Source organism: Aythya marila (genome assembly GCF_965140915.1).
Source record: "Aythya marila genome assembly, chromosome: 7".
Classification (NCBI taxonomy): domain Eukaryota; kingdom Metazoa; phylum Chordata; class Aves; order Anseriformes; family Anatidae; genus Aythya; species Aythya marila.
This window is the reverse complement of record NC_139048.1, coordinates 33047407-33072416: the sequence shown is the minus strand read 5'-3', so window position 1 is coordinate 33072416 and position 25010 is coordinate 33047407. Positions and strand designations below refer to the sequence as shown.

The 25010-nt window shown below is 43.1% G+C and overlaps 2 protein-coding genes across 2 annotated transcripts; both read left to right on the top strand.

Annotated features, from left to right (window-relative positions):
* The first annotated feature begins 394 nt into the window (after positions 1-394).
* LOC309880291 (nucleolar RNA helicase 2-like) lies at positions 395-13940 on the top strand. The gene is made up of 15 exons (XM_082765081.1): positions 395-537; positions 1088-1354; positions 2269-2344; positions 2838-3016; positions 4235-4352; positions 5058-5243; positions 5794-5939; positions 6543-6692; positions 8443-8604; positions 9336-9455; positions 10260-10333; positions 10548-10707; positions 10978-11112; positions 12495-12539; positions 13373-13940. Exons 1-15 carry the CDS (start codon positions 433-435, stop codon positions 13571-13573), a joined length of 2124 nt encoding a protein of 707 aa, XP_082621207.1. The 5' UTR covers positions 395-432; the 3' UTR covers positions 13574-13940.
* On the top strand, positions 13934-24979 carry LOC309880290 (nucleolar RNA helicase 2-like). The gene is made up of 15 exons (XM_082765080.1): positions 13934-14422; positions 14591-14869; positions 16283-16358; positions 16642-16820; positions 17862-17979; positions 18559-18744; positions 19736-19881; positions 20115-20264; positions 20678-20839; positions 21388-21507; positions 22002-22075; positions 22887-23046; positions 23832-23966; positions 24196-24240; positions 24716-24979. The coding sequence occupies exons 1-15, from the start codon at positions 14072-14074 to the stop codon at positions 24893-24895; spliced, it is 2361 nt and encodes a 786-aa protein (XP_082621206.1). The 5' UTR covers positions 13934-14071; the 3' UTR covers positions 24896-24979.
* The last annotated feature ends 31 nt before the right edge of the window (positions 24980-25010 follow it).

Genomic DNA, 25010 nt, shown 5'->3' with positions numbered 1-25010 from the left:
GTCTTTGAGGCTCCTTCGGGTTTCTTCCCGTAGCTAAAGGCTGCGCGGTCTTTTACCGACCTTAAACCCCCAGGAGAGTCATTCTGAGACAATATCCCTGCCTGCGAGGAGGGTCACAACCCCTCTAACCTGCTGGGCGCCCTGAGTTTTTTATTTTTAATTTTTTTTCCTCTCACGTAATTCGCCCCCCCTGCCCCCCCCCCACAGGCGGCGAGGGGTGGCGCAGGGACACCCCCAAAATGGCGGCCGCCTCCCGACCGAGGCTGAGGCGGGCGGGGGCTGCCGCGAGGCACGCCGGGAGTTGTAGTCCGCGGGGCGGGGCGGCAGGCGATTGGCTGCGGCGGGCCGGGGCGGCGGGCGGCTTCCGGGGCGGGGCTCATTCCTGTCACGGCGGCGGCGAGGAGCGGCGGCGAGGAGCGAAGCGGAGCGGCGATGCCCGAGGCCACCCGGCTGTGCGCCGGCAGCGGGGCGGAGGCGGGCTCCGACAGCCCCATGGAGAGCGAGGCGGCCACGGCCAACGGCCGGCGGCGGCGCAAGGTACCGGGGGTACCGGGGAGCGGCTCCGAGGGGGGTTCCGCGACCGTTGCGGCCGGGCCGGGCCGGGCTGAGCCTTCCCCGCCCCTCAGGGCTCCGCTGGCGGCCGCCTCAGGCCGGGCCCCGCCGTTGTGCTGCGGTCCCGGGCCGGGCCCCGCGCTGCCCTGAGCCGGGCCGGCCACGTGCGTGGCGGCGTGGGCTCGGCCAGGCCCCCGGGAGGCCTCGCGGCCGCCCCGCAGCCCGGCCACAACGCCCCCGCCGCGGCACCGGGGCTGGGCCCGGCCGGAGAGGTCCCCCCAGGGGGCTCCCGGCTCCTCCCGAGCCCCCCCCCGGTCCCAGCGCCGCGTGTGCCGCCGTCGGGAAGCCGGCTCCCGGCGGCACATGCGCGGAGGGGGCGGGATTTGGGGTTTTTTCTTCTTTAGGGGAGGGTTTGGGCGAGTTACGGGAGCTCCCGGTGGCCAGCCGGCTCTTGTGAGGCGTTTTTTCGTGCTGCCTCGGTGCCCCGTGGCTGGGCGAGGCGCGGGTTGGTGCTGACGGGCGTGTCGTTCCCCAGAAGGAGAAGAAAGAGAAGAAAGCCAAGCGGCGCGACAAGGCTCAGAAGAGGAAATCGCAGGCGGATGAGAGCGAGCAGTCAGAGGATGAGCTCGGTTCGCCCAAAGTCAAGAAAGCAAAGAGCAGAGAGAAGCAAAACGGTGATGCCGGAGGAGAGAGCCCGGAGAATGCCAGGTTGTCTTCCCTCCCCCTTAAGGCTGCCCGCAAAAAGCAGCCCAGTAATTCCAGCGAAACGTCAAGTGGGGACTGTGACAGCGACCAAGAGCAGGTAAAAGTAATAACTGATTAAAAGTAATACCTGGCTTACCAACAGCTAGCAGGTCAGCTTTCAACTCCCATGCTACAACAAGGTTAAATTTAGAACACGTTATTTCTTTTTTTTTTTTTTTTTTTCCTCCTTCCCTCTCAATCAATGAGAACTGTGCAGGAAATTTTCAAGCTGCTTGGCCTGCCGTTGCTGTCGGTTATTTGCAAAAGTTCTAAATTTTGAAAGCATTGAGGTTCTAGATCAGCGCGCCATGGTTTCCTCCCTTCAACAGTCCGGTGCTGTTGTAGCTGTTGGCAGCTGGTGGTGAGCTGCAGCGAGAGGGTACTTTAATGGGATTCAGCATCACAGGATGTGACTGTTGTTTACTGTTTGTGTTTTTTTTGTGGTGATTGATGCTTCACAAAGCACCCAGCGTTACCATGGATAGGTTTGTTTTCAGCACACTTAACGTTTTAGTCAGTGTGCTGCTACAGTGTATATTGTGGTGATGCAGTAGGTGAATTTGATGATTGACCTCAATTTGTTGCTCTTTTGGGGATCAACTTGTGTACGTGTAAATTTCTGTGCTGTGTTAGGAAGTAGGAAGTTGGCTAGCAAGCTATATTACAACCTACTCTGCTTGGCTGTCAGTAATTGCTTAAAATATAGTCTTAAAATGTAATTAAAAGCTATTGGAGTTCATTTATTTATTTTCCATTATTATACAGTTATATTTGAAACTGCCTTAATTTAAACTAGAGGCCGCTTTCGTCTAACTGAAAGATGATAGCAAGTAAAACAAAGAAGGCTGTGATATAGTTACTGAAAAACTGACCTTCGTCTACGACACCAGTGTGCATGCCCATATCCTAAACTTTCTGATCGTCATCTGATCCTCACATGTAAAGCTACTTGATTTCTTGTTTACCCAACAGGAGATGACTGAAGAGCAGAAGGAGGGTGCTTTCTCCAATTTCCCTATTTCCAAAGTGACTGTTGAGCTTCTTCAAGGTAACTTGAAATAACAGATATAAGCTCAAAAAACATTCAGAAATTTTTGGTTAGAAGTTATATCATTGCAAGTAAAAGAAAATCAGATATATTTAGCATCTCTGACAAGAGTTGTATGATTTAGTATGAGATTGAGAGGAGAATTGATTTTGACTAGCATTTTATTTGAAGGTAAGAGATCTTTTTATTTTTTTTTAGCTAGGAGGGGAGAGTTACATAAATAAAATCATGGTGTTTAAAGACTTCTATTATAGGCTAGTAACTTCTGTCCCAGCTAGCTCTCTCTGGTGGTATGAAGCAGGGGAGAGTAAGAGAGGCAGTCTCAGGGTGCTTGTTAAAAATGGCTCTGCGGTTACACGAAGCAGTGGAGGAGATGATATAGTCCTGACTTACTGTAGAGTTGTGGGATATTCTGCTTGGGATGACCTCTGAAATGTACGTGAGAAGACTTTAAATGTGATTGTGCTAAGGAAGTCTGTTCTCATTGTCACAGCTCGAGGAGTGACATATCTGTTCCCTGTGCAAGTGAAGACCTTCCACCCAGTGTTTTCTGGCAAAGATGTAATTGCTCAAGCACGAACTGGAACAGGGAAGACATTCTCTTTTGCTATTCCCTTAATTGAAAAGCTTCAGGCAGACTCGCAGGAAAAAAGAAGAGGCCGTGCACCGAAGGTAACTTAGAATGCTGGTTTTGCTGTTGTCTAATGTCCGAGTGATTCACAACGTTAGCCCCCTGGAAAAGTTGTTCACATTTGTGCAGGGATAAGCTAGCTCACATTCTTTGCAAGCTTTGAAAGCTTCTTTGAAAGTTATATTCACTGGGGCTTTGTCTGCATCCTGTGATGCCTCATGCCCTCCGACTGAGATTAAAGAGCACGGTAGCTCTATCCACTCAACAACTGCTTTTTCTGCTTACAGGGAGAAAAAACTAGAGGGGTTTGATGCATCTCTAGGTAGTCTTGGCCAGCCATCTTACCTGTTTGGCCCCACTGGTCACTGGATGATTGTTTTTTCTCCCAAGTTAGATCAAAATAACAACTCTCTTGATTGATAATAGCTGTCTGCTTAGGCATGTTTTTTTAAGCACATAAATAGCAGGAGAATTAAAAAATAGACACATTTTTTAAGTAGGACCACCACCAGATGTTAAAAATTCTGTTCCAGAGAATGCAGATTTGATTATGAGCTGTCTGCTTTCTTCTCAGGAATGTTTATTTTACCAAAAATCTTACGATACCTTCCAAAACTAGAAAGGCCAATGCCTATTGTCATTTCACCGTGGAATTTTTTGTCAGCTTAATTCATCTTGTCACCCATCTCACAGGCTACCTAAAAGTTATTCCATAACTAATACTAGCTGTTTTATCTGCATCTGGCCGTCGTGTTGGCTGTCTGATTGGGAACACTGACTTAAGATTCAGTGCAGTCTTGCAGAGAAGGGAAAGCTTTCATCAAGGGAGTTAGGAATATCAGAAGAGAACAGATTTCAGGCCTTTATCCAGCATAGTATGCTTCTTACTTTTTTATAATGTGTGTCAATGATGAAAGATATAACAGGACAAGGATCTTAAAGGTCCTTCTGTCAAGCCTCTGTTGCTAGAAAGTATCAAAAAAAAAAAAAAAAAAGCTAAAAAGCTTACCCAACTTCTTCAGTCTTGTACTCACACAATATATGCACATGCAGAAGATCTGTAGCTGATCTGATGTGTTCAAAAGCTGCAGTTTAGAAACTTCAGTGTGTTTCCTAATCTTTGTTTAGATAACTCTTATCCGTTTTTTTTGTTGTTTTTTAATGGTATAGTGGTTGGGCCTAAACTGTTGGCTAAAAGTCTAATGTGTTTTGGTAGAAGCTGTGTTGAGAGAACACCTGTTTGTCATCCTTCTGTCTAGGTACTGGTTCTTGCTCCAACAAGAGAGCTGGCAAACCAGGTTGCTAAAGATTTCAAGGACATAACGAGAAAGCTCACAGTAGCTTGTTTTTATGGAGGAACTCCATATAATGGACAGAGTAAGTGACACATTGCTAATAATTGAAATGTCAATTGACTGATGTGTTTAAGAAGTGCACTCAGGTCTTACCAAATGCAGCCTTTAGCTCAAGCCCTGGGGGGCAATCGTGGGGTATTCAGTGAGTGGCTCAAAATATCTCTTTATGATGGGAAATTACTATAGCTTTCAGTTAGCGTCTTAATGTTCCTTGTCTACTGATGTACTTTTAACCGAAGTTACTGTGTCGTGTTTATAGGGAGTCAATATATACACGTATATTATGTGTACAGGATGTCGTTAGGGATATTTTTTTTCTTTTTTCCAACAGAACTTTGTGGAAAAAATATATTCAGTAATTCAGATAGTCAGAAGTGTTTTTTTTTCTTAATCTGGTTAAATCAGTCAGATGACTTGGAAAGATCTAACTATTTCCCAAGCATGTTCAAACAAGTTCTTTGCTAAGTACGTTAAGTCATGAGGAGAAGCAAGGGAGATGACGAACCTCTTTTTTCCTTCAGGGAGAGTAGCACAACTTCTGTCTTACCAATTTTGTTATTTTCCCAGTTTTCTCCTCCTCTTCATCACTTGTTACGTTTGTTAGGAAAGTACACGAGTTGTTTAAGAAGCTGTTGATTCATTATTACTTGGCTACCGTGTCTCTTTAATGTATAGAATGCTTATTAGTCCACTGCTAACTCCTTTTCTGCTCCTTCCTGTTTATCAGTTGATCTCATTAGAAGTGGAATTGACATTTTGGTTGGGACACCTGGTCGAATCAAAGACCATCTTCAGAATGGCAAGTTGGACCTCAGCAAGGTGAAACATGTTGTCCTTGATGAAGTTGACCAGATGTTGGACATGGGATTTGCTGAGCAAGTGGAAGACATTTTGCGAGTTGCGTACAAGAAAGGTAATCTCGATAAACAAATAGTAGAACATGTAAGGAATCTTTTAGTCTGCTAAAACTGAAGAATATTTTTCTGAAAGTTGTAATGTGGCTTTATTTAGAAGGACTGAAAAGTGTATTCTAGGAAATGTACTGTACATGTATAGTGTCAGAAAGTGTTGTGAAACTGGGAATCACTCATAGGACCTTTGCAGAGCTTGAAATCCAATACCTAGGAGCCTGTAGGTAACTTTCTTTGGCACCTCTCGAGAAGTTTTTCTTGAACTTTTTCCAGTTGAAAGGAATTAGAAGCTTTTTACCCTTTTTATCACTTGAAAGCAGGCTGTATTTTAGCTGTAAGTAACTTCTTCCTCTAATCTTGAAAAATACTTTTAGTTTCAAGAGTACTTTTCCGTGGTGTTGGTAATGCATGAATTGAAAAAAATAATTTTCCTTCTATGTCTTAGATAGTGAGATTTGACCTTTGCAAGATTTGTAATAAGTGTGTAATGAACTAGTATACGTCCATAAAATGAAAGATACTAAGGTTGTGATTTTTTTTTTTTGTTTTAAGATTCTGAAGACAATCCCCAGACGCTACTGTTTTCTGCAACTTGCCCACATTGGGTGTATGATGTGGCTAAGAAATACATGAAGTCTAAATACGAGCAGATTGACCTAATTGGGAAAAGAACTCAGAAGGCTGCTACAACAGTAGAAGTGAGTAATCTGTCTAATGTCAGTGTTTTCAGGCCTCATCCCTTTCCCTTTTCAACACAAATGGTCATCTGTTGACATAAATGGTACCATCTAAGGTACTTTATCAGGGGTGATGTTACAAGTTTGTTTTTAGAATGAATTTTTAGGCGAAGGACACATTACAGCTACTCAAACTGTTGCTAGGTTTAGAAACTCATATTCTCACGGTATCTTCTAACCTTATAGGCATTTAGAGCAGAGCGACAATTCAGTTATCAGTTATGTTGATATTCAGAGAGAAATTCAGCATGTCTGAATCTCTCTGAATTATGAGCTAAAGGCATGCATCTGTGGACTATCATTTTTTCAGAATCACAGAATCACCTAGGTTGGAAGAGACCTCCAAGATCACAGAGTCCAACCTACTTTTTACTGTAATTATTTCACTTAATGTTAGACTGATCATGTACTTTTAAGGGTCATAGAGGTTTTGCATGTTCTGGGAATATTTTGCCCATCAAGAAACTGTATAACTCGTTAGTATTTCTGTATTTTCAAATTTGATATGCTTTAAAGAATCTTGCGGGTTTGGTGTAAGCTAAAAACTGGAATTCTTTTCCACAGCATTTGGCTATAGCGTGCCACTGGTCTCAGAGAGCTGCAGTTATTGGAGATGTCATTCAGGTCTACAGTGGCAGCCTTGGGAGGACCATTGTCTTTTGTGAGACCAAAAAGGATGCGAACGAACTGGCTCTGAATGCTTCAATCAAACAGGTATTTCATCATCTGTGTTAGGTAACACAGATAGATCGACCCTGTACTGATATTAGACCTTCGCTGAATAAGTTTTGGAGAGACTTTGAAAGTGAATGATGCGGGCTTTTGCAGGTGGTCAGATTGTTTTGAACCTGCAAAACCTTAAACAAATGGTTGGAAGTTCTCAGCATTATAGTTTTCAGGACTAGGCTGCTCTAACAGATGCTGGACTACAAAGGGTTCTTTTTTCTTACGAAAAAAATGTCTTTTCATTGATGTTAAATGAAGCAGTTGTGAGCTGTTTTGTTTTTCTTTAGACAGAACTGTCTCTCTTGGATTAAAACACGGAAACAAACTCGGAGAGCTGCTAGGATGACAGGTCGTGGTACTGGAATAGCAGTTACTGAGCTAGGATGCTGATGTTAATTAGTGTAGTCAGGAGGTCCCAATTAGTGTTTAGAGCAGTAGTACACCAGAGGCTCTATCTGTGTCTCATTAATGTATTTGTTAGCTGTTTCGAAGAGTTTAAAGATGCATGCGCAGGAAGAATTCCATCTGCCGTGTCCTGTGAGTGAGCTGCAGTTTATTCCTGAGGTTTGTGATGCAGCACACTAGAGCACGCTAGCACTGGTGGAATACAACCTGCTGATGGCGCGGTGCAATGTTGATACGTTGTGGCACTGGCACTGCATGCTCCTCTTTGGTGGTGGTATCACAGCAACTACTTCTGGATGTATTTTCACCAGGGAGATGGGTTAACTTATGTCTAAAAAAGCTGTAGAGTATTATATTCCTACGGAAAGCAGAACCTTTTTCATCTGCCACTACTGTGTTCGGGAGTGTTTCTCCCGCACTCCTAGATGCCCTCACTAGCAGCTAAACCTGAGCGTGGAGCCTTATCCTGCGTTATTGGTGGTGGTAGTGATATCATAGCTTGCATAGGCAATGCAGAGCTCTGATCTTGGCAGGTAAGAGAGGAAATCATTAGATGTTTCTGGTTTTGCATATTGATGTTCACTAACAGAATATATGCCTCTTCCATTTGTGGGGCAGCATTAATTTAAAACTGTGAAGAAGTTTTTGAATTCTGCGGTGTCTGTAGGATTGCTTTAGTATTTTTTTTTTTTTTAAATCACTTTGTTTACATGAGGAAAGTGTGGAAATCAACTACAGAAAAGAGGTGAAAGGAAGTGGAAGGAAGAAAAAATGATTTCTGTACGTTTTAGTCTTTGCACTTGTTGCTGCTTCGATACAGAAGGAACTTTCAGAATGTTTAGATAAAAACACCCTACAGTTTATTTTCTTAAGTAGTACTTGTGTTTTAATCCTTTAATTTGTAGTGGGGGAAATTAATATTCTAAGAGGGATTAAAAAGCAACACAATTTTGGAAAAGATACCTAAACAAATATGTGAAGGCCTGAGAACATTATTGGAAATGGCTTGCTTTTAAACAGCTAAGCCTTGCAGAGAGGATGTGGGTGGAAAGCTGGGGCATAGTTGTTTTCATAGGTCACAGTAGTTAGAGGTGGAGGTAAGATATGTTGCTGTTGTTTCCATACCTTTGTTAAAGGTATTTGGTACATGAATAAGAAGCACTGAGGAAGTATCGTAAGACATCTAAAGTATAAACTGGCAGTGTAGTTCTTCTGTATCTTGCTATACAGTGTGTTCCATATACCAAGATATTGTTACCAAAAGTGACCATGAAAGGGAGAACTGTTTTGAATTTTGGTGCAGTCCTATAATGATACTGTTTTTTTTCTTCAGGATTGCCAGTCATTACATGGTGACATTCCTCAGAAGCAAAGGGAGATCACGCTGAAAGGTTTTAGAAACGGTGCCTTTAAGGTTCTGGTTGCAACCAATGTAGCTGCCCGGGGTTTAGATATCCCTGAAGTTGACCTGGTTGTACAAAGTTCACCACCAAAGGTAGGTTGGGTGTCTCATGACAATAGTCTTGATAGTATAATGATAATTGTCTTGTTTTCAGATAGTAAATGTTGTCAAGTGATGGTGTTCACTACAGAGTTTATGAGCATTGCATTTGAGGGTAGAGAATGTCCTGATATACAAAAGTAGTTTATTTGAGGATTTTTCAGTGTGCATCAGTCCCTAGAATATGTAAAGATGCTCCTTACGATGCTGCCTTTTAAGGCTGTCTGAAGCCTCTCACTGCAAGGCTGTATATGGTAGTTGCAAGTCTGGAAGCAGTGAACAGTGGGGAAAAAAGCTTTTTGTTTTGCAAGAATGATTAATGAAGTAGGGACACATGTGAGAAGGAGACCCCAGCAGTCGGAACATTGGCCGAAGTTATGAGGGTTTACAAGAAACTCAGTAACTGTGCTCACAAGTTGATATGCAAGACAGGGAATTGAGTTGTGAGAGGTGTACACACTTAATGTTTTCTCATGTTCTCTGTGGTAATGGCAAAACAAGACCTAATTGAGCTGTGCTCGTGATTCTGTCTTTCCAACCATGCTTTCTGGGGATTTATGGGAAAGCTTATTCTTCTGACTTAAGTGATATAATGGTTTTTAATTTAATTCTCATTTGTAATTACTGTGCATTGTTCAGGCTTATCAGTAATGACTTCTAATTTATATGAATGCAATGAGTTGATTAAATTGCAGTGATAAGTCATAAGGCTATTTATTTTGAAGGATGTGGAGTCCTACATCCATCGCTCTGGACGCACAGGACGAGCTGGCCGGACTGGGATCTGTATCTGTTTTTATCAACGAAAGGAAGAAAATCAGTTAAGATACGTGGAACAAAAAGCGGTAAACCACAGTTTTCTTCTGTTCACGAGCACCCAAATGTAATGTGTTAGGGCAGCGCATAAAATCCTCATCTCACGTTTTGTTCATGTAGCTCAATGACAGAGTACACCATCTAAAGCATCCCGTTGAGGTTCAGTTACCTTGCAGAGTTTGGGTACGTTGTAGGCTGCTGTGAAGCAGGCACTGCACTGCAGATTCTCATGCCCACGCTTTTTCAGCACATGCCATAAGACTGTACTCATGGAAATGAGAAGGGGAGGCTGGGGGGAATGCTAGCAGGTTTTCCATTTAGTGTTCACCCTGGTTTATGTGATGAATGATTTTCAGACGTGCAGATTTATTGGTATCTGTTACTTCCCAGCACTATTCCATACAATAGTTTTCTCACTAAGCATTCAGTTGAAATGAGATGGTTTAGTCACAGACATGTAAAACTTAGGCTTGCCTTTAGAAAGGCAACATAACTCATACTTTAATTTTAGTCTGGTTTACTTGCATTTATAATTCTGTTTAGAATTTGTAGGCCTTCATTTTTGCTGGGAAGTATCAAAATAGTCTGTTCACTTCTGTTTAAGGCCAGTAGATCACTTAAAAACCATTTATGTGCCAGGTCAGTTTAAGCTATTTTCCTGTAATTATAACCTTGTAATTTTTACTAACAAAGTAGGGATTTGAAAACTTAAAAGCACAATAAAAAAAATAAGATTTAAATGGTTGTTTCATTGGAGTCCAACGCTGTTTCTTTAAAAAATGAATTATTTATAGTTTGCAACTTTAATTTGTATTTTGCTTTATGAATTTCAGGGCATTTCATTCAAGCGTGTTGGTGTTCCTTCTGCAACAGATATAATAAAAGCTTCCAGCAAGGATGCTATCAGGTGACTCAAGCCTTATTGTATCTTCTTATCTTTTTAGTTCATAAGGGCTGTTTTAGATTGTTCATTGCCATTTCGGAGCTCATCACTATTAAAGTCTTGGACTACTATTCTTATTTATGCTCCAAAGCTAAGTAGATACCTCTGTGTGATTTTTTTTTTTTTTTTTTTTTTTGTTCTCCTTGACTAACAATTTTGTTTGGTTGGTTTTGTTTAGATGTCTGGATTCTGTTCCGCAAAGCGCTATTGATTATTTCAAAGAATCTGCTCAGTTGCTAATACAAGAAAAGGGACCAGTTAATGCTCTGGCTGCAGCTCTAGCACATATTTCAGGTGCTACTTCAATTGAACAGCGCTCCCTGCTGAACTCGGATGCTGTAAGTGCATATAGCTTAATGTTTGTCCTGAATTTGAAGAAAAAAATGAAACAACCACAAAAATACCTGTATTTTGTAAAAATAATTGTCTCCTCGTTCTCCATATGGGAACTAAGAATATAGGGGCTATAAATATGCATGTTTGCCTGCAATGGGAGCCATTTGAAAATGTAGTTTATAGACTAAATCAGCAGGTTTCTCATGTCTGATAGATGAGCTAAAGCCTATTCCTCTGACTGAATGGAATATGCCCAATTTCTTATTCTTTAGGGATTTGTTACAATGATACTGCGCTGCTCTGAAGAAATAAACAACATGAGCTATGCTTGGCGGAAACTTCGAGAACAGCTTGGTGATGATGTTGATAGGAAGGTGAACAGAATGTGCTTCATCAAGGGAAGAATGGTAAGCTTTTTTTTTGAAATTTTATTTCTGCTACTGTAAGAAAGTTAGAGCAGAGTGGATAGTTGGGCTTTTCTTCCTCCATTCCAGACTCTGATAAAGACATGATCCTCTGACTCACGGGGCCTCAATCTTATTAGTGGTCAAGCCTTATTAGTGGTCACCTCAGCAGCTTTAGGGCTCTGCTCCCCTGATACCTCCTTAACATAAATGTGCATGTCCAGAGGGGTAGCAGTACAGGTAAAACATACAAACCGTGTTGCTGTGTAATAGAAGCATAAAAATCCACATGAAAGGAAGTAGACTGTGCATTTTGGAAGTACCAGAAGGGGGGAGAGATGTGAAAAAAGCAGGTGTTGGTGGTATCTAGTTCAGTATATCATCAAAATCCTAGCACATCTATATGCCAGTACTGAGGATACCCACATGTGGTAAACTAGAAAGCTTGAAACAAAGGGCAACCTACACTTCAGCAACAGTTCAAAGATTATTTAAAAAAAAAAATAAAAATTTTAGCTGCTGTGTGTATTCTCTTTTACATTTGATCTTTGTGTAAAAGTTAACCTGCATGTCTTCACTTACAAATTTCATATATAGGTTTACAAGGTTTCCTGACAGGACACTTTAATTTTAAATTTGACCTTGAGGGGATGGTTCTTTATGCCAATGAACTATTTGAGTGTTTCTGAGCTTTTCTGATGTATCCCTCACACTTAGTATTCAATGCTGTCTTAATTGGTGAGATTTCTTTTATTGCCATTGCTTCTATCCATCTGATCACAGCCTTGTTTTGTACTTGATGTGCGGAACACAGTCTACGCATGGCTTTCCCTTCCTGTGTTGTAGTTGTTGATAGTCAAATTACTCCTACAGACAAATAATTGCTTTTTAACATATGACTTATGGATTGTACTTAATCTGTATGTAGTTTATTGTACTTAACCTGTTTAACTTCATGAGATTGTTAGTCTGAACCTAACTGTTCAATTTACTGGATGTATACATTTCTTAGTATAGAAAAAAAAATCTGCTTTGAGAGAATTTACAAAATGTGTGATGCAGAAGCTAATAGACCACAGTTTGGAGTGGAGAGGGTGATAAGCTTGTTAAAGAACAAAATCCATGAAGTACTGGCTATGCAGAGAAAAAGTACTGTATATCTGAGCAAAAAACATTAAGGAAGTACAAGTATTGGTGATTTGTGAAAAACTGATGTAAGTCTTCCAATGTTCAAAGATTTTGAAGCATCCTAAGTCAACATAATAACTTGGAAATGTAAAACTTCAGTTTAATACCTAGGTCTGTAGGTTCTGTTATACTTCTTTTTAGTTGCAATCAATTCAAAGGTTAGATTTGTATCCACTGGAATTATTTTCTCTTTGTAGGGTGTTTGCTTTGATATTCCTGTGGCAGACCAAAAGGAAATAGAGGTACGTACTTCACTGGAGTTTCTGCTAACAGCAGCCTGTAGATGATGCTGACTGTACTGGGTTAGGCTGAAAATGTTATCTAGCTTGTATCCTGCCTTTTCTAGTGGCCAGAAGGGCTGGCCATAAAGGAACAGAGGAACAGAACAAATAGACAGTGTCCTTTTCCTAAACTATTCCTGCCTGCAAAAATGTGTAGCTTGAAACATTTCTAGTGAAACAAATGGTGACATGAACAATATACCCCTTCTTATTGCTGCTGAATTGCTCTCTGTAGGTAATGTGTTTCACTTAAAGATCCTTTTTTCCATTCCGCCCCCTGTTGCTTTTCATCCAGAATCTTCTCCCCAGAAAAGTGAATTTGAGATCAGGTTTTAGTCTGGCAGAGTTAGCATTCCTGTGCCAGAATTCCCTAGTCTGTGGAGATCCCTCTGCATCTCCATACCCTCGTACCCCAGCATTTATTCCTAAACCAATTTTTAGTTCCGGATTAGACAGGGGGGTTGTGAATGGGAGGGTGGGAACTGTTGGATCAGTAATAATTCTAGTGGTATTCCTAGTAAGTGGGAGGTGGGGAAAGAGTTTACTGGTAAGGGCTACTCTGTAAATCTCTAAAGTGGGTTTTGATTCTGTTTTATAGTATCTGAGTTGTAGTCAGAGAGCTGTAGCTTTTATGCTTAAAGTTTGTCAGTACTAGTTTCAAAACAAACTTGAATACCCTATATTTGCTAACAGACTTTCCCTTGTTTTTCAATTGAGCAAATATAATAATTAGGAAATGCACTGTATTTGCGTTTCTGGAATATAACTTGATACATGTGACTTTGTTGCACTAGGGAAAATGGGAAGACTCAAAACAGTGCCGTTTGTGTGTGGCGAATGAATTACCTGAGTTAGAAGAAACGCAGCGAGGAGGAGGAGGAAACGGCAGAAGCTTCTCCGGCTCCAGGAGTGGGGGGCGGCGGGGCGGCTCTGGAAGAAACAGATTCAGAGGCAGAGGCCAGAAGCGGAGTTACGACAGAGCCTTCGATCGTTAACTTCGACAATCCCAAAGTGGGAAAACGGAACTGCAGTATTTTATAAGATGTTAAAATAGGCTGTTCCTGGGCGTTTGTACCACTTTGAGAAACATTCAGTTCTTTTCTTCAGTACTACTTTGGTCATAAGCAAGATCATGTTCATTTTGGGGGAAAAAGAAGAAAAAGCAGGTGTTGTTTCCTTTCTTTCGCATTTGCCATCCCAGCCGTGTGACACCTCAGCCCGTGTTCCGGAGGACGGCTGTCGCATCCAAACCTCTAGCCTGGCTCACCGTATAATGTATAGATCTTACCCGCTGGCCAAACCTGTACATTTCCAGAAAAAAAAAAAAAAAAGACATAAAAAATAAAATGTTATTTTACGAAGTGCTGGTGTCTGTCGGTTTTAGGGCAGAAAGGGGAGCGGCGTGAGGCGCGCTGTGCTCGCTGAGGCGCTGCCGGGCGTCCCGGCGGGCGGTGCGGGCGGAAGGGGCGGGCGGCGCCGGGCTGTGGGGCCGCATGGGCGGCGTGTGGGGCCGCGCTGCCCGCCTCGGCGTCCCCGCAGCCTCCCGGGCGGCGGCTCCGAGCTGCGGCCGGCGGCGGGGGCTGTGCTGGGCGGCCGCGGCCCGGCCGGGCCTGCTGCTGGTGGCGGCGGCGGCGGCGCTGCCCCGGGGCTGGGCGCCTCCCTTCCTGCGCGCCGGGGCGGGGCGCGGCTCTTGGTGCTGCCCCGCTGGAGCCCGATCCAGCGCCGAGCTGTGCGGGGAGCGCCCCGCAGCCATGCCCGCCGCCGGTCCTGCCGCCAGCCCCGGGGAGCCGCAGGCGCCTGCGGCCGCCGAGCCGCTCCGCAGAGGCCGCAGGAGGAAGGCGAAGGTGGGAGAGGGAGGGAGGGAGGGAGGGAGGGAGGGAGGGAGCGGGGCTGCCCGCACGTGGCGCCCCGGGCGGCCATTTTGTGCCCCCCGCGCTGAGGGGGACGCTGAGGGCTCATGGAGGGCGCTGAGGGGACGCCTCGGGCGGCTGACGGCTGCTTTGTGTCCTCAGGGTGAGAGCGCCGAGAAGAAGCCGAAGCGCCGGGAGAAGCTGAAGCGCCGCGGCCAGGCTGAGGGCGACCAGGCGCAGCCTGAGGAGAGCGGGCTGGGCGATGGCGAGCTGCAGCCGCCCCTGCCCAAGAAGGCGAAGAAGCGGCTGAAAAGCAGCGGTGGGGCTGAGGAGAGCGGCACCGTGGGGCTGGGCAAGCCTTCCTCGGCCCTAAGTGATGGCGAGGCTGCCCAGAGCGTGGCCAACGACGAGGTGGATGGAGAGCACGACGGCGACTCCGAGGTAGCAACTGCCCGCAGAGCCCTTGTCTCGCCTAGTTGGTGTCCTGGTGGTAACGAGTTGGCTTAATAACGTGCTGGGCGCCATGTGGAGACGCGGTGTGTGAGGAGCATTTGGCTGCTGCTGTAGGTAGCATTAGGTGCTGCTCTCCTTAGGCTCAGAGCAGCAGCTTTGGGGAGCCCCTAGCGCGATGCACCCGGCTGTGGTGGGTGAGTAAGGCGCAGCAGCACGTGGAGCAGCACGTGGCAGCTCTCTGCCTGTCCTGCCTTCCTCCTCGTGGCAAATGCTAAACTGTTTGGAGTGTCCGGCAGCGGAGGAGGCTGGCTAGCAGGAAGCAGCTTGCATATATTGGCTTGTCTTCCCATAGCAATTCATTCTGTGTCCGACAGCGCGAGGGTTTCTTCCTGATTGCACAAGCAGATCCCATCTGAGAAACGTGCACTGCTTTGTGCTCTGATGGCACTTTCTCTCTGGAAGGCTCTGCGAAGAAGTATTTGGCAGGGAGTCTGGAAAGCATGGTTACTTAATTCCATCTCCTTGAGATCTCCTTGCCCAGATTTGGGGCGTCTGGAGCCCCTGAGCCCTGTACACACGTGTGAGTGGGCACTACAGCTTGCCACCCTGTGTCTGAGTCCTTCCACGTGTAATTTTCTCTCTCGTGTTTAATATGGAAATGTTAATCCAGGGTGCTTTTTGTACGTGGGTATAGTGATGTCACCTCTCTGATCTTTGAAGCAGAAAACTGAATAATGACTTTTAGCTACCTATCTAATGGCATGCAGAGTTAAGCTATTTGTGTAGCGTACCAAGGAGATTAGGTTTGCTCGGAAATTTCTGCTTAACATAGTAAATTCTGATACCAAATATATTTTGCTCACAAAAAGTTTCCTGATTATTATTTCAGTTGAGCCAGTTGAGACTGACAGCAAATAGTTTCTGTTTTGTGACATGCTGAGCATAACTGTATGATGTGATGGGTCACAAATACGTGGAACGAGTGTTTGTTCCCATTCTTTTGCTATGGTGCACGTGTATCTGACTTAGGGATGAGATGACAGTATAGATGGGTTTGAACATATTGCAGGTTATAAGCAGGAAGATTTGGTAGCACAGAGTTCATGCTGATTTAAAAACATGATTTACTTGTATGAATTCCTTGTACCCTGTGACTGGTGCAGCCTGTGTCACCTTGCCTTCTGATACAGTGTGGCTGGATTCGAGTTGCCTGCTTTACAGCGATGACATTTTTGTTTCTGAAGTACCTGCATTTCAAGGCCTTTCTTTTCTTTTAATTAGAAAGGAGGTAGCTGGTACAACTGTGCAATAAAGCAAATACACAGCTTTTCTTGTGTGGGTATGTGGGTTATGCTATTTGATCGTATTTCAGGACTAATAAGTTTTCTTTTATCCTTTTAGGAGCTGACAGAGGAAGCAAGAGAAGGTGCTTTCTCCAATTTTCCTCTCTCCAAAAACACCATCAACCTTCTCAAAGGTTAGTTAACGTGGCAAAATAAATTTCTGTAGGTGTTTGTTAGGATTGTGCTCTGTGACTACTCACCTTTGCATTTGGGGGTGGAATACTTGATCTAGAGTAGGAGTGAAAACCAACAGGTGTGTGTGTATTTCTTCTAACTTGGTACCTCCCGTGACGTGCAGGATTTGGCAGGATGTGACTCACGTACTCAGGCTAGTTCTGTGTGAAGGATCCTAACTGTTAGTCAAGTTTGCAGCAGATTCAGCAGCATTTAACCAAATCTCTTTGGATTACCTTGCAGCTCGAGGTGTAACGTACCTGTTCCCTGTGCAAGCGAAGACTTTTCAGCCCATATATGACGGCAAAGACCTAATTGCTCAAGCTCGGACGGGAACCGGGAAAACCTTTTCTTTTGCTATTCCGCTGATTGAAAAACTTCAGAGCGTCACACAAGATGAGAGAAGAGGACGTTCACCAAAAGTAACTTACCACTTAAGGGTTAACACCAAAACCTTTGAGTAGGGCAGATTTCAAAAGTGATTTTGTAAATGCTTTGTGGACTTGTTTTTCCTTTATTTGTGTTCCTAATACTGAACACTTTCCTCAGGCCAGGAGCTACAGTGTGGCTGAGGTTTTGTAGCATCTCGGTGATAAAATGTTTCGTATTTGAGGTTCCTTATGATGTCCAGACTCCTGTCCTCAGGAATTTGGTGTGTGGCTTTGGGGTTCAGTCCCCTGCCTCTGTAGCATTTGTGTCAGCTGGACTCTTCAGAACTCAGTGAGGTTTTCTTACTGTAAGTTTGGTGATGATAATTTTGTTTTTCCCCTGTGTCTGGAGATGCAACTGAATGGATTCAAGGGGTATTTGCGTTTTTACTTGAGCATGATATTGAATCTATAACGAGGTATCTGTAATCAGATATCCTATTCCCACATCAATGAGATATGTGTATTTATCTTGTGACTGAAAAGCTGTGACAGTCTACAGATCCGTTGCCTATTTTATCCTTCTTTATTTTAAAGATGATGGTGACGTAAGATTTGAAATACTACTGTCCGAAAGAGTTCTAGGAATTAAATCATGTATCACTTTGTTCTTAAAAGGAAACATGGGTGAAAGGAAAGATATTGGAGGAGGGCAGGTAGATGGAGAAGGAGGGTACATGGCTGCAGTACTTCATGCTGTATATCATGTCAGATCTTACTATGCCAAATTGTCCAGTGACTGTTTTTGTCCTTTCACGTTGAACTGTGCCTTTGTTGCCTTCAGTAATTTTACTGAAGTGTCTGTTTTATCTGGTGTTAAGAAAAAAACATCACCATTCTACATCTTAGTTATCTTGTAATGCGACAAGTGTAGCATAAAAAGGGATTACAAACTGGCAAGAATTGGAGAGCAACAGGCAAAAAATCAGAGCAGTTCTGCAGCGTGGCTTCCTTGTCTGACATGAAGTAAATCCTGTTCTTTTTGCATCCTTTCTCGAGCACAGCTACATTTTTGTCTTTTCTTTCTCTTTCCAGGTGTTGGTTCTCGTCCCAACAAGGGAACTGGCCATTCAGGTAGCCAGAGACTTCAAGAATCTCACAAAGAAACTGTCAGTGGCTTGTTTTTATGGAGGAACTCCATATAAAGCACAGTGTAAGTAAACACTAAAACTCATGGATGGGAGTTGTCTTCCTCCAAATGTATTTCGTGAGTAAAACTGGCTTTTTTCCCTGTCAGAGTTTCACTTCAGGCAGCCATGACATTGCTTTCAAAGGAATTACACAGCCTGAGTTGAATTATTTCCAATAAACCGTCATTAAAAAAAAAGAAAAAAAAGATTATAGGTCTGCAAGTGTCTGATCCTCCTGATTACTTCTTTATTGTGGGTTTATGCATGTTGTAAGTGGACATACACTGGGACTGGATGAGTGTCCAAGGACTGTATGTGCAGGTGGCTCCATAAATTTCCATAGAAGTGACTGAAAGAAATAAATAATTTAGCTAAAAAAAATCAAGCTTTTTTTTTTTTTTTCTGTGATAAAGCTATGGAGGTTTCTAATGCCATCACATGGCAGTAATGTCACAGTGCTTCTGTGCAGAGACAAAAGCTGCAGGAAAGTGCAGCTTTTTGGTTAGAAGGTTAGAAGTTTTGCTGTGTACTGGTTGTTTTTTTTTATTTTATTTTTTTTCCTCTGTATTCTGACACAGTTGTTTTTGTCTCTTTTCTTGCAGTTGATCTCCTTAAAATTGGCATTGATATTCTAGTGGGAACTCCTGGGCGGATCAACGACCACATTCAGAATAGCAAGCTGGACCTTTCCAACGTGAAGCATGTTGTTTTAGATGAAGTTGATCACATGTTAGACATGGGCTTTGCCGAGCAAGTAGAAGAAATCTTAGGATTTGCTTATAAAAAAGGTAAATGCAGATATTAGGAAAAGAATAGGGGACGATGCAGAAAACACAGTTATACTATCCTCAAAACTGGTGGTGCTCCCCAGGTTGAATCCTTTGTGTGATGCTAATGTAAAAGCCTGGAGAAAAGGATAGGATACAGAGCAAGGTGTCAGATGGCTGATGGGCTGGAATGACATCTATGGGAGGAGAGAGGGAAAAACGGGAAGGAGGGCGAAAGAGGAGAAGAAAAAAAACACTATTTTTTTAAGGTTTTACACAAAGCCCTAACATTCCTCATTCTGAAAAAGATGACTGGGTTTAGGGTTAGTTGATCCTTGTACAAGTAATATTTGTACAAGTAATCTTCTAAAAAAGGAAATCTGTAAAGGCTTTGTAAGAGTTGTAATTCATCCTTTAAAGCTTTTTTCACAACTGGAAAGTAAATTGCAGGGAATAATACTGTTGCAATGTGTGTTTCTACCTCTCTGATCCTGTGGAGCTATGGAGGTAGGTTAAACTTTTTGAAGATCCCCTTCATTTGTTAAACTGTTCTTACGAGGAGTTGTCTATCTGGTTTTATATTTTTTCCCATGATTCGCAAAGTGTCCTTTTTAGCCCACTGTTCTCCCTTTGTATGTAGCCCTGCTGTCCACAAGTAATAAGTATTGGAACACTGGGCAAAGAGGGACTGAGCTTTTCAGGTAAGAGAGGGACTTCAGGCATGGTCTGAACTATTTTAGCTGAAGATCTGGATGAGTCTTGCATTTCTGTTAGGTGAGGTGAAGGATTCAGCATAGTCAAGTTCAAATTACTGTAATCTTGCCTTTGGTTTCTAAAGGGCTTTAAAAATATTTTAATCACTTCTGAGTTTTATTGTAGTTGACTTACTGCACATGTACACTTCTCAATTTGAGAGAATTCTAATTGATTTTTTAAAAGAATTGATTTTTTTAAATCAGACCTCAAGTTTGAGTCCGCTGTGATGTCTGAAATTGGTGGTCTTTCCTGCCAGGTTCTGAGAACAACCCTCAGACGCTGCTGTTTTCTGCAACTTGTCCGCACTGGGTGTACGATGTTGCAAAGAAATACATGAAAGATGAATATGAACAGATCGACCTGATTGGCAAGAAGACCCAGAGGACTGCCACCACTGTGGAAGTGAGTGAGTCTGGTGCAGAGCGCTATGGTGCTGAGAGCATGTGGCCTGGGTGAGATGGGTTCTGCGGTGACTGTCCAAAGTGGAAAGTGGGGGTGTGGAATGACTTTTCCCTTGATTGACATGTGAGTTTTTAAAGCAAAGATTTCACTTAGGGCCTGTAGTTGGCAATTTAAAAAATAAAGTACAAACATACTACAATTGAATTAATTGTGTCTGCTTCTTTCCCAAACAGCACTTGGCTATACAGTGTCGTTCATCTCAGAGAGCAGAAGTTCTTGGCGATATCATTCAAGTCTACAGTGGGAGCCGTGGGCGAACTATCATCTTCTGTGAGACCAAAAAGGAGGCAAACGAGTTGGCTTTGAATTCTTCTCTCAAGCAGGTACTGGGGTCAACAGAAAGCAGCAGTTAAAGATTGAAGACTCAGTTAAAGTTAAAAACTCAGGGGTTGAACATCCTGGAAGAAACATGAGGTTGGAACCATGTGGATGGAGTTGTTTCTGTGTGTGGTCTTAAGATGTCTGAAATCCATGTCTAAAAGTAGAGCTGTGCATTTAAAATACACTTGTGGCTGTTATTATGTGATTATTGCTGTGGCTTTAAAATCATGCAGGACCAGATCAATGGAAAATACACAGCTAATGCTGACCAACCAGGAAATACTGTCTCTCTTCCCAGCAGTGGGAAGGCATGTTTTGCCCAGTATTTGAAAAATGTCACATACAGAATATCTTCAGATGTTGCAGGCTACACTTCCTCATTAAATGACATCGTAACGGTTTGTGTCTCTGACAGGATGCCCAGTCATTGCATGGTGACATTCCACAGAAACAGAGGGAAGTTACCTTAAAGGGCTTCAGAAATGGTGTGTTTGAAGTTCTGATTGCAACCAATGTAGCTGCCCGTGGTTTGGATATTCCTGAAGTTGACCTGGTTATACAGTGCTCACCACCAAAAGTAAGTCATTACGGGAAAAAGAAAGTGCCTGTTTGTTTGTTTGTTTGTTTTTGTGGCAGAATAGTTGGGAGTTCCTTATTTTGCCATGTGTATGTTCTGATTCACCAATGAAGTGGATTTTTTTACGTGCAGCCCTACAATTTTCTAGTTAAGCTTTTATATTTGAGCTCTGATTGAAGTAAAAGCTAGGCTTTTCTGTTACTCTGCTAAGTCTTAGAGTAGCTTTTGACATTGTTTCAGTATTCCTGAATCCTTTCTGAACACTTTTAGATGGAGTTTGTAACAATACTAAAATACTCTTGTAGCCTTTTTCTTTTGGAACTCCATTGGAGCTTTTTACTTTTAAAAATGTGTACTAATAGTATTTGTTAAACCCAAGGTATTACATCTCCAGTGGTTAGTGTGTAGATAAAAGTTTGGGTATAGAAATGTATCGTTCCTTAGGCTTCTGAATTAAAATTTAGCTTGCACTTTTTGCTCGTACATTGTATAAATGTTGATGGTTTAAATTAGACAAGTTTTTTTCACATTAATATGAATTTTTGAAGGATGTTGATTCCTATATCCATCGTTCTGGACGCACGGGTCGAGCTGGCCGGACTGGGATCTGTATTTGTTTCTATCAGAGAAGAGAAGAAGACCTGCTGAAACAGGTTGAGCAGAAAGCGGTGAGTTCTGCTTTGGACTTCTTAATGAAATGATTCAGGTCCTAAGAAGACAGTGGTACTCTTGGACTTTGTAACCACAAGCTGCTTAGGGCTTCATGAGGTCAGCATGGGGGTGGGTAGGCCTGAAATGCTGGTGTTTGTTAAGTGTTGGTAAATGATTTTGTATCAGCTTATTCTAATGTCTCATGAGTTTTCCCATGCTGGCAGTACTCTGTTACTGGCAGGAGGCAGACTGTGACAGGAATACATGAATGAGACCATGCCTTTTGTTACAGTCTGCTTATATATTGGTGGAAAGTAGCTCCAGATTAACCAAGGCAGCGACTTCCAATCTTTATTCTAGCTTGCTAGCTATTCTAGCTTTACTTTTTAAGTAAAGACTGTTGGGGCTATAAACAACAAATGAAAGAGGTCCTAGTAATGTGACTCAGGTAGGGTTGAACGTGTGGAGTGCTGAAAATACCTTTAACTGCAATTTGTTTTCTTGATTTCAGGGGATTACGTTTAAGCGGATAGGTGTTCCCTCTGCTACAGATATAATTAAAGCGTCAAGTAATGATGCCAAAAAGTAAGTTTCTCTGTCTGTTCTTAAAAGACATGTAGAGTTCATGCCAGCAGCAATGCTGCTAATGCGATTTTAAAGAACAGACATGTATGTGAGCATCTTTCCCTGTGTAGTAAAAGTCAGCTGCTTGCATGTGGACACTGACTAGTTTTCTTAAGATGATATCAGTAAACCTGTGTGCTTGAATGTCAGCCTTTTCAGAGAACATAATCTTCTGTTAAATCCTTGCTGAGATTGACCTGTGTTTAGAACATCAGTAATCTATCAAAGGCAGAACAAGAAATTACTGTCATGTGGGGAAACTGGTTCTGTCTGCTCAGATGGTATACAGTAGCAGTGCTTAAAGAGCAATACTTTGTAAAATGAAGAATTCCACTACAGTAGTGAGTGTACTGTAGCCCCATCCTGTGTTTTTCTGTCATTTTATTGCCAAGGGTTGTTGTGCTTTTTATTCCATGCAGCTCTGTTTACACTTGCTGCCCAGTTGGTGGAAATTGCATTGACAGATTTTTGTCATTAGCGAGATGATTGGCATGGTGTTGGGTTCACCGTGTACTTAAAAGCGGTGGGAAGTGCTGGTGTACCAAAAACAGCACTAGAGAAGTAACTGTTCTCCGTTTCCCAGCTTATTCTTATTCCTTCCCCCAGAACTAACCAATTTGATCAGCTTTCCCTGAGAGCAGAAAGTGCCTTGCTCCAGCCCAGCAGTGGTATTGTAGTGGTTTGTTCCTCTTGTGAACTAAACACAAGGGATCCTCGGATCTGCTAGCAACGCTTCCTGAACCTTTCCTTGCTGTTTTTATCAATGCTCTAGGTGTATAGAGGCCATTCCTCCTTTTGCAATAGACTACTTCAGGCAGTCAGCTCGAGAGCTCATAGCGGAAAAAGGAGCGGTTGATGCCCTGGCAGCAGCTCTGGCCCACATTTGTGGAGCATCTTCCATACAGCAGCGCTCCTTTCTCAACTCAACTGCGGTAAGCAGCATTATACCTGCAGTAATAAGAGTGGATAAACAAATTACTTGAGTCCAGTACAGCTGTGGCATTTTCTCTTAAGGCTCTTTCAGTAGGGTTTCTTACAGCTGTTACCTCCTTCTGTTTTGTTTCTTGTTAACCGAACTCAGCTCTTACTTGCCCACTGCAGGAAATCTAGAAACTTGAGATCATTTAGTAAATTTTCATGTAATGAGACCTAAAAGAATTGCTCTAGAGATCTAAGTAACAGAAGACTTTGATACTATAAAAGAACTTAATGAAATTTCACAAGCCGATAGGTTGGTTCTTGCTGTTGTTGTTTTCCTTTCTCAGGGAGCATCTTGCATTTCTGCATATTTCAAGCAGGTCTAATATACAATTAATTACCTGATTTCAAAGAAATCCTGGCAGGTGAAAAATACAGTCCTCCTTTTTCCTGATGCATCTGGGGAGAACTTGGCACAGTTTATTGTGTAGTAATACAGTTTCGGAAATAGCATGTGACTGGACTGTACTTCTCGTATCATTTTTTTAATGCCCTTGGCAGCTGTAACTTTATTTATTGAATAAACATCTCTGTTTCTGGCTAAAATACAGAAATGCTATTGGCTTTTCATATCAATGGGCACTCCTAGGTAAAATGTATACCTTTAGCTTAAGAGGCTTTTTAGTTGCTTTACTTCTGGGAAGCTGGTCCCTTAGGATTCTTTCAGGTTCTTGCATAGTTCATTATGGTTAGTCCAACGAAACGTATTTGCAAATGTCTTTCTCTGTTTCTTCTGAAGGGCTATGTGACCATGGTGTTAAAGTGCTCAATAGAAATGCGTTCCATGAGTTACGCCTGGAGAGGACTAAAAGAACAGCTTGGTGAAGAGATAGATGACAAAATATCTGCAATGCGCTTCCTTAAGGGGAAGATGGTAAGATGGAACCCATCCTTTGGGAAGGAGGGATGGTGGTGTGGTCCATGTGTGTGTTGGTATATATGGCCAGATTCTACAGGCGTTGGGACAGGAGTTCTGAAGTACCAGTATAGAAGTGTTCATATCTCAGTTGCATGTGCTGCCTGTCTGGAGTTTTGTTGTCTTGGTTATGTTTCTGGAAAGCAAATGCCTATTTTTGGTTTTTAATTACTTTTTTCTCCTATAGGGGGTGTGCTTTGATATCCCTGTTAACGAACTGAATCACATACAGGTATGTTGTTTTTGGAACCTTTGGGGGGATAAATGAAGTTAAGTGTTTGGTGATTGTCATACATCAGATTGAATATTGGGTGGTTTGGGGAGATCAGGTTTGTGATTTAACAAGGACATTGCATGGAGAGATTGCAATGAGAGAATACTCATTTCAGTGCTCATCCTATAAGCTGATTTTCATTAAACACAGTCATATGTTCTTGGCTGCTCTGGGTTTTGATCTCTCTGGTGTATTGGAGAGTTGCGTCACTTAAAAGAGTTTTCTGTGGACTTCAGTTCTTTTTGTCCGTTGGTTGTTCTGCATGGCGGTGATTTGGGAAGGAGATGATGTGGGAAGGCTGTAGTTGATGCCTGTCCTTTTGGGGCTCTGCCGAGCTGTTTTATCATGGCTCGGTCTCGCCGGGAGGTGCCGGTGCATTCGGTGCCATTGGGCTAACAGTGGCGGGCGTGACGTGGGGCTGCTGTGTTTGCAGGAGCGGTGGCAGGACACCCGGCGCTGGCAGCTGGCGGTGGCGAAGGAGCTGCCCGAGCTGGAGGAGCAGCCCCAGGAGGGGAGCCGGGGACCCTCCAGGTTCGGGGACGGCGGCTTCAGGCGCAACGGCAAGTTTAACGGCGGGAGCTGGGGACGGCGCTTCAACAAGTCCTCCGATTAACCTCTGCCACAGCTACGGGACTGAGCTGGTTTTTACCAAAAATATTAAAAAAAGTTTTTAAAAAAATAATATAATAATACTAAACGGGGCGCTCCTGCGTGTGTTTCCTGAGGGC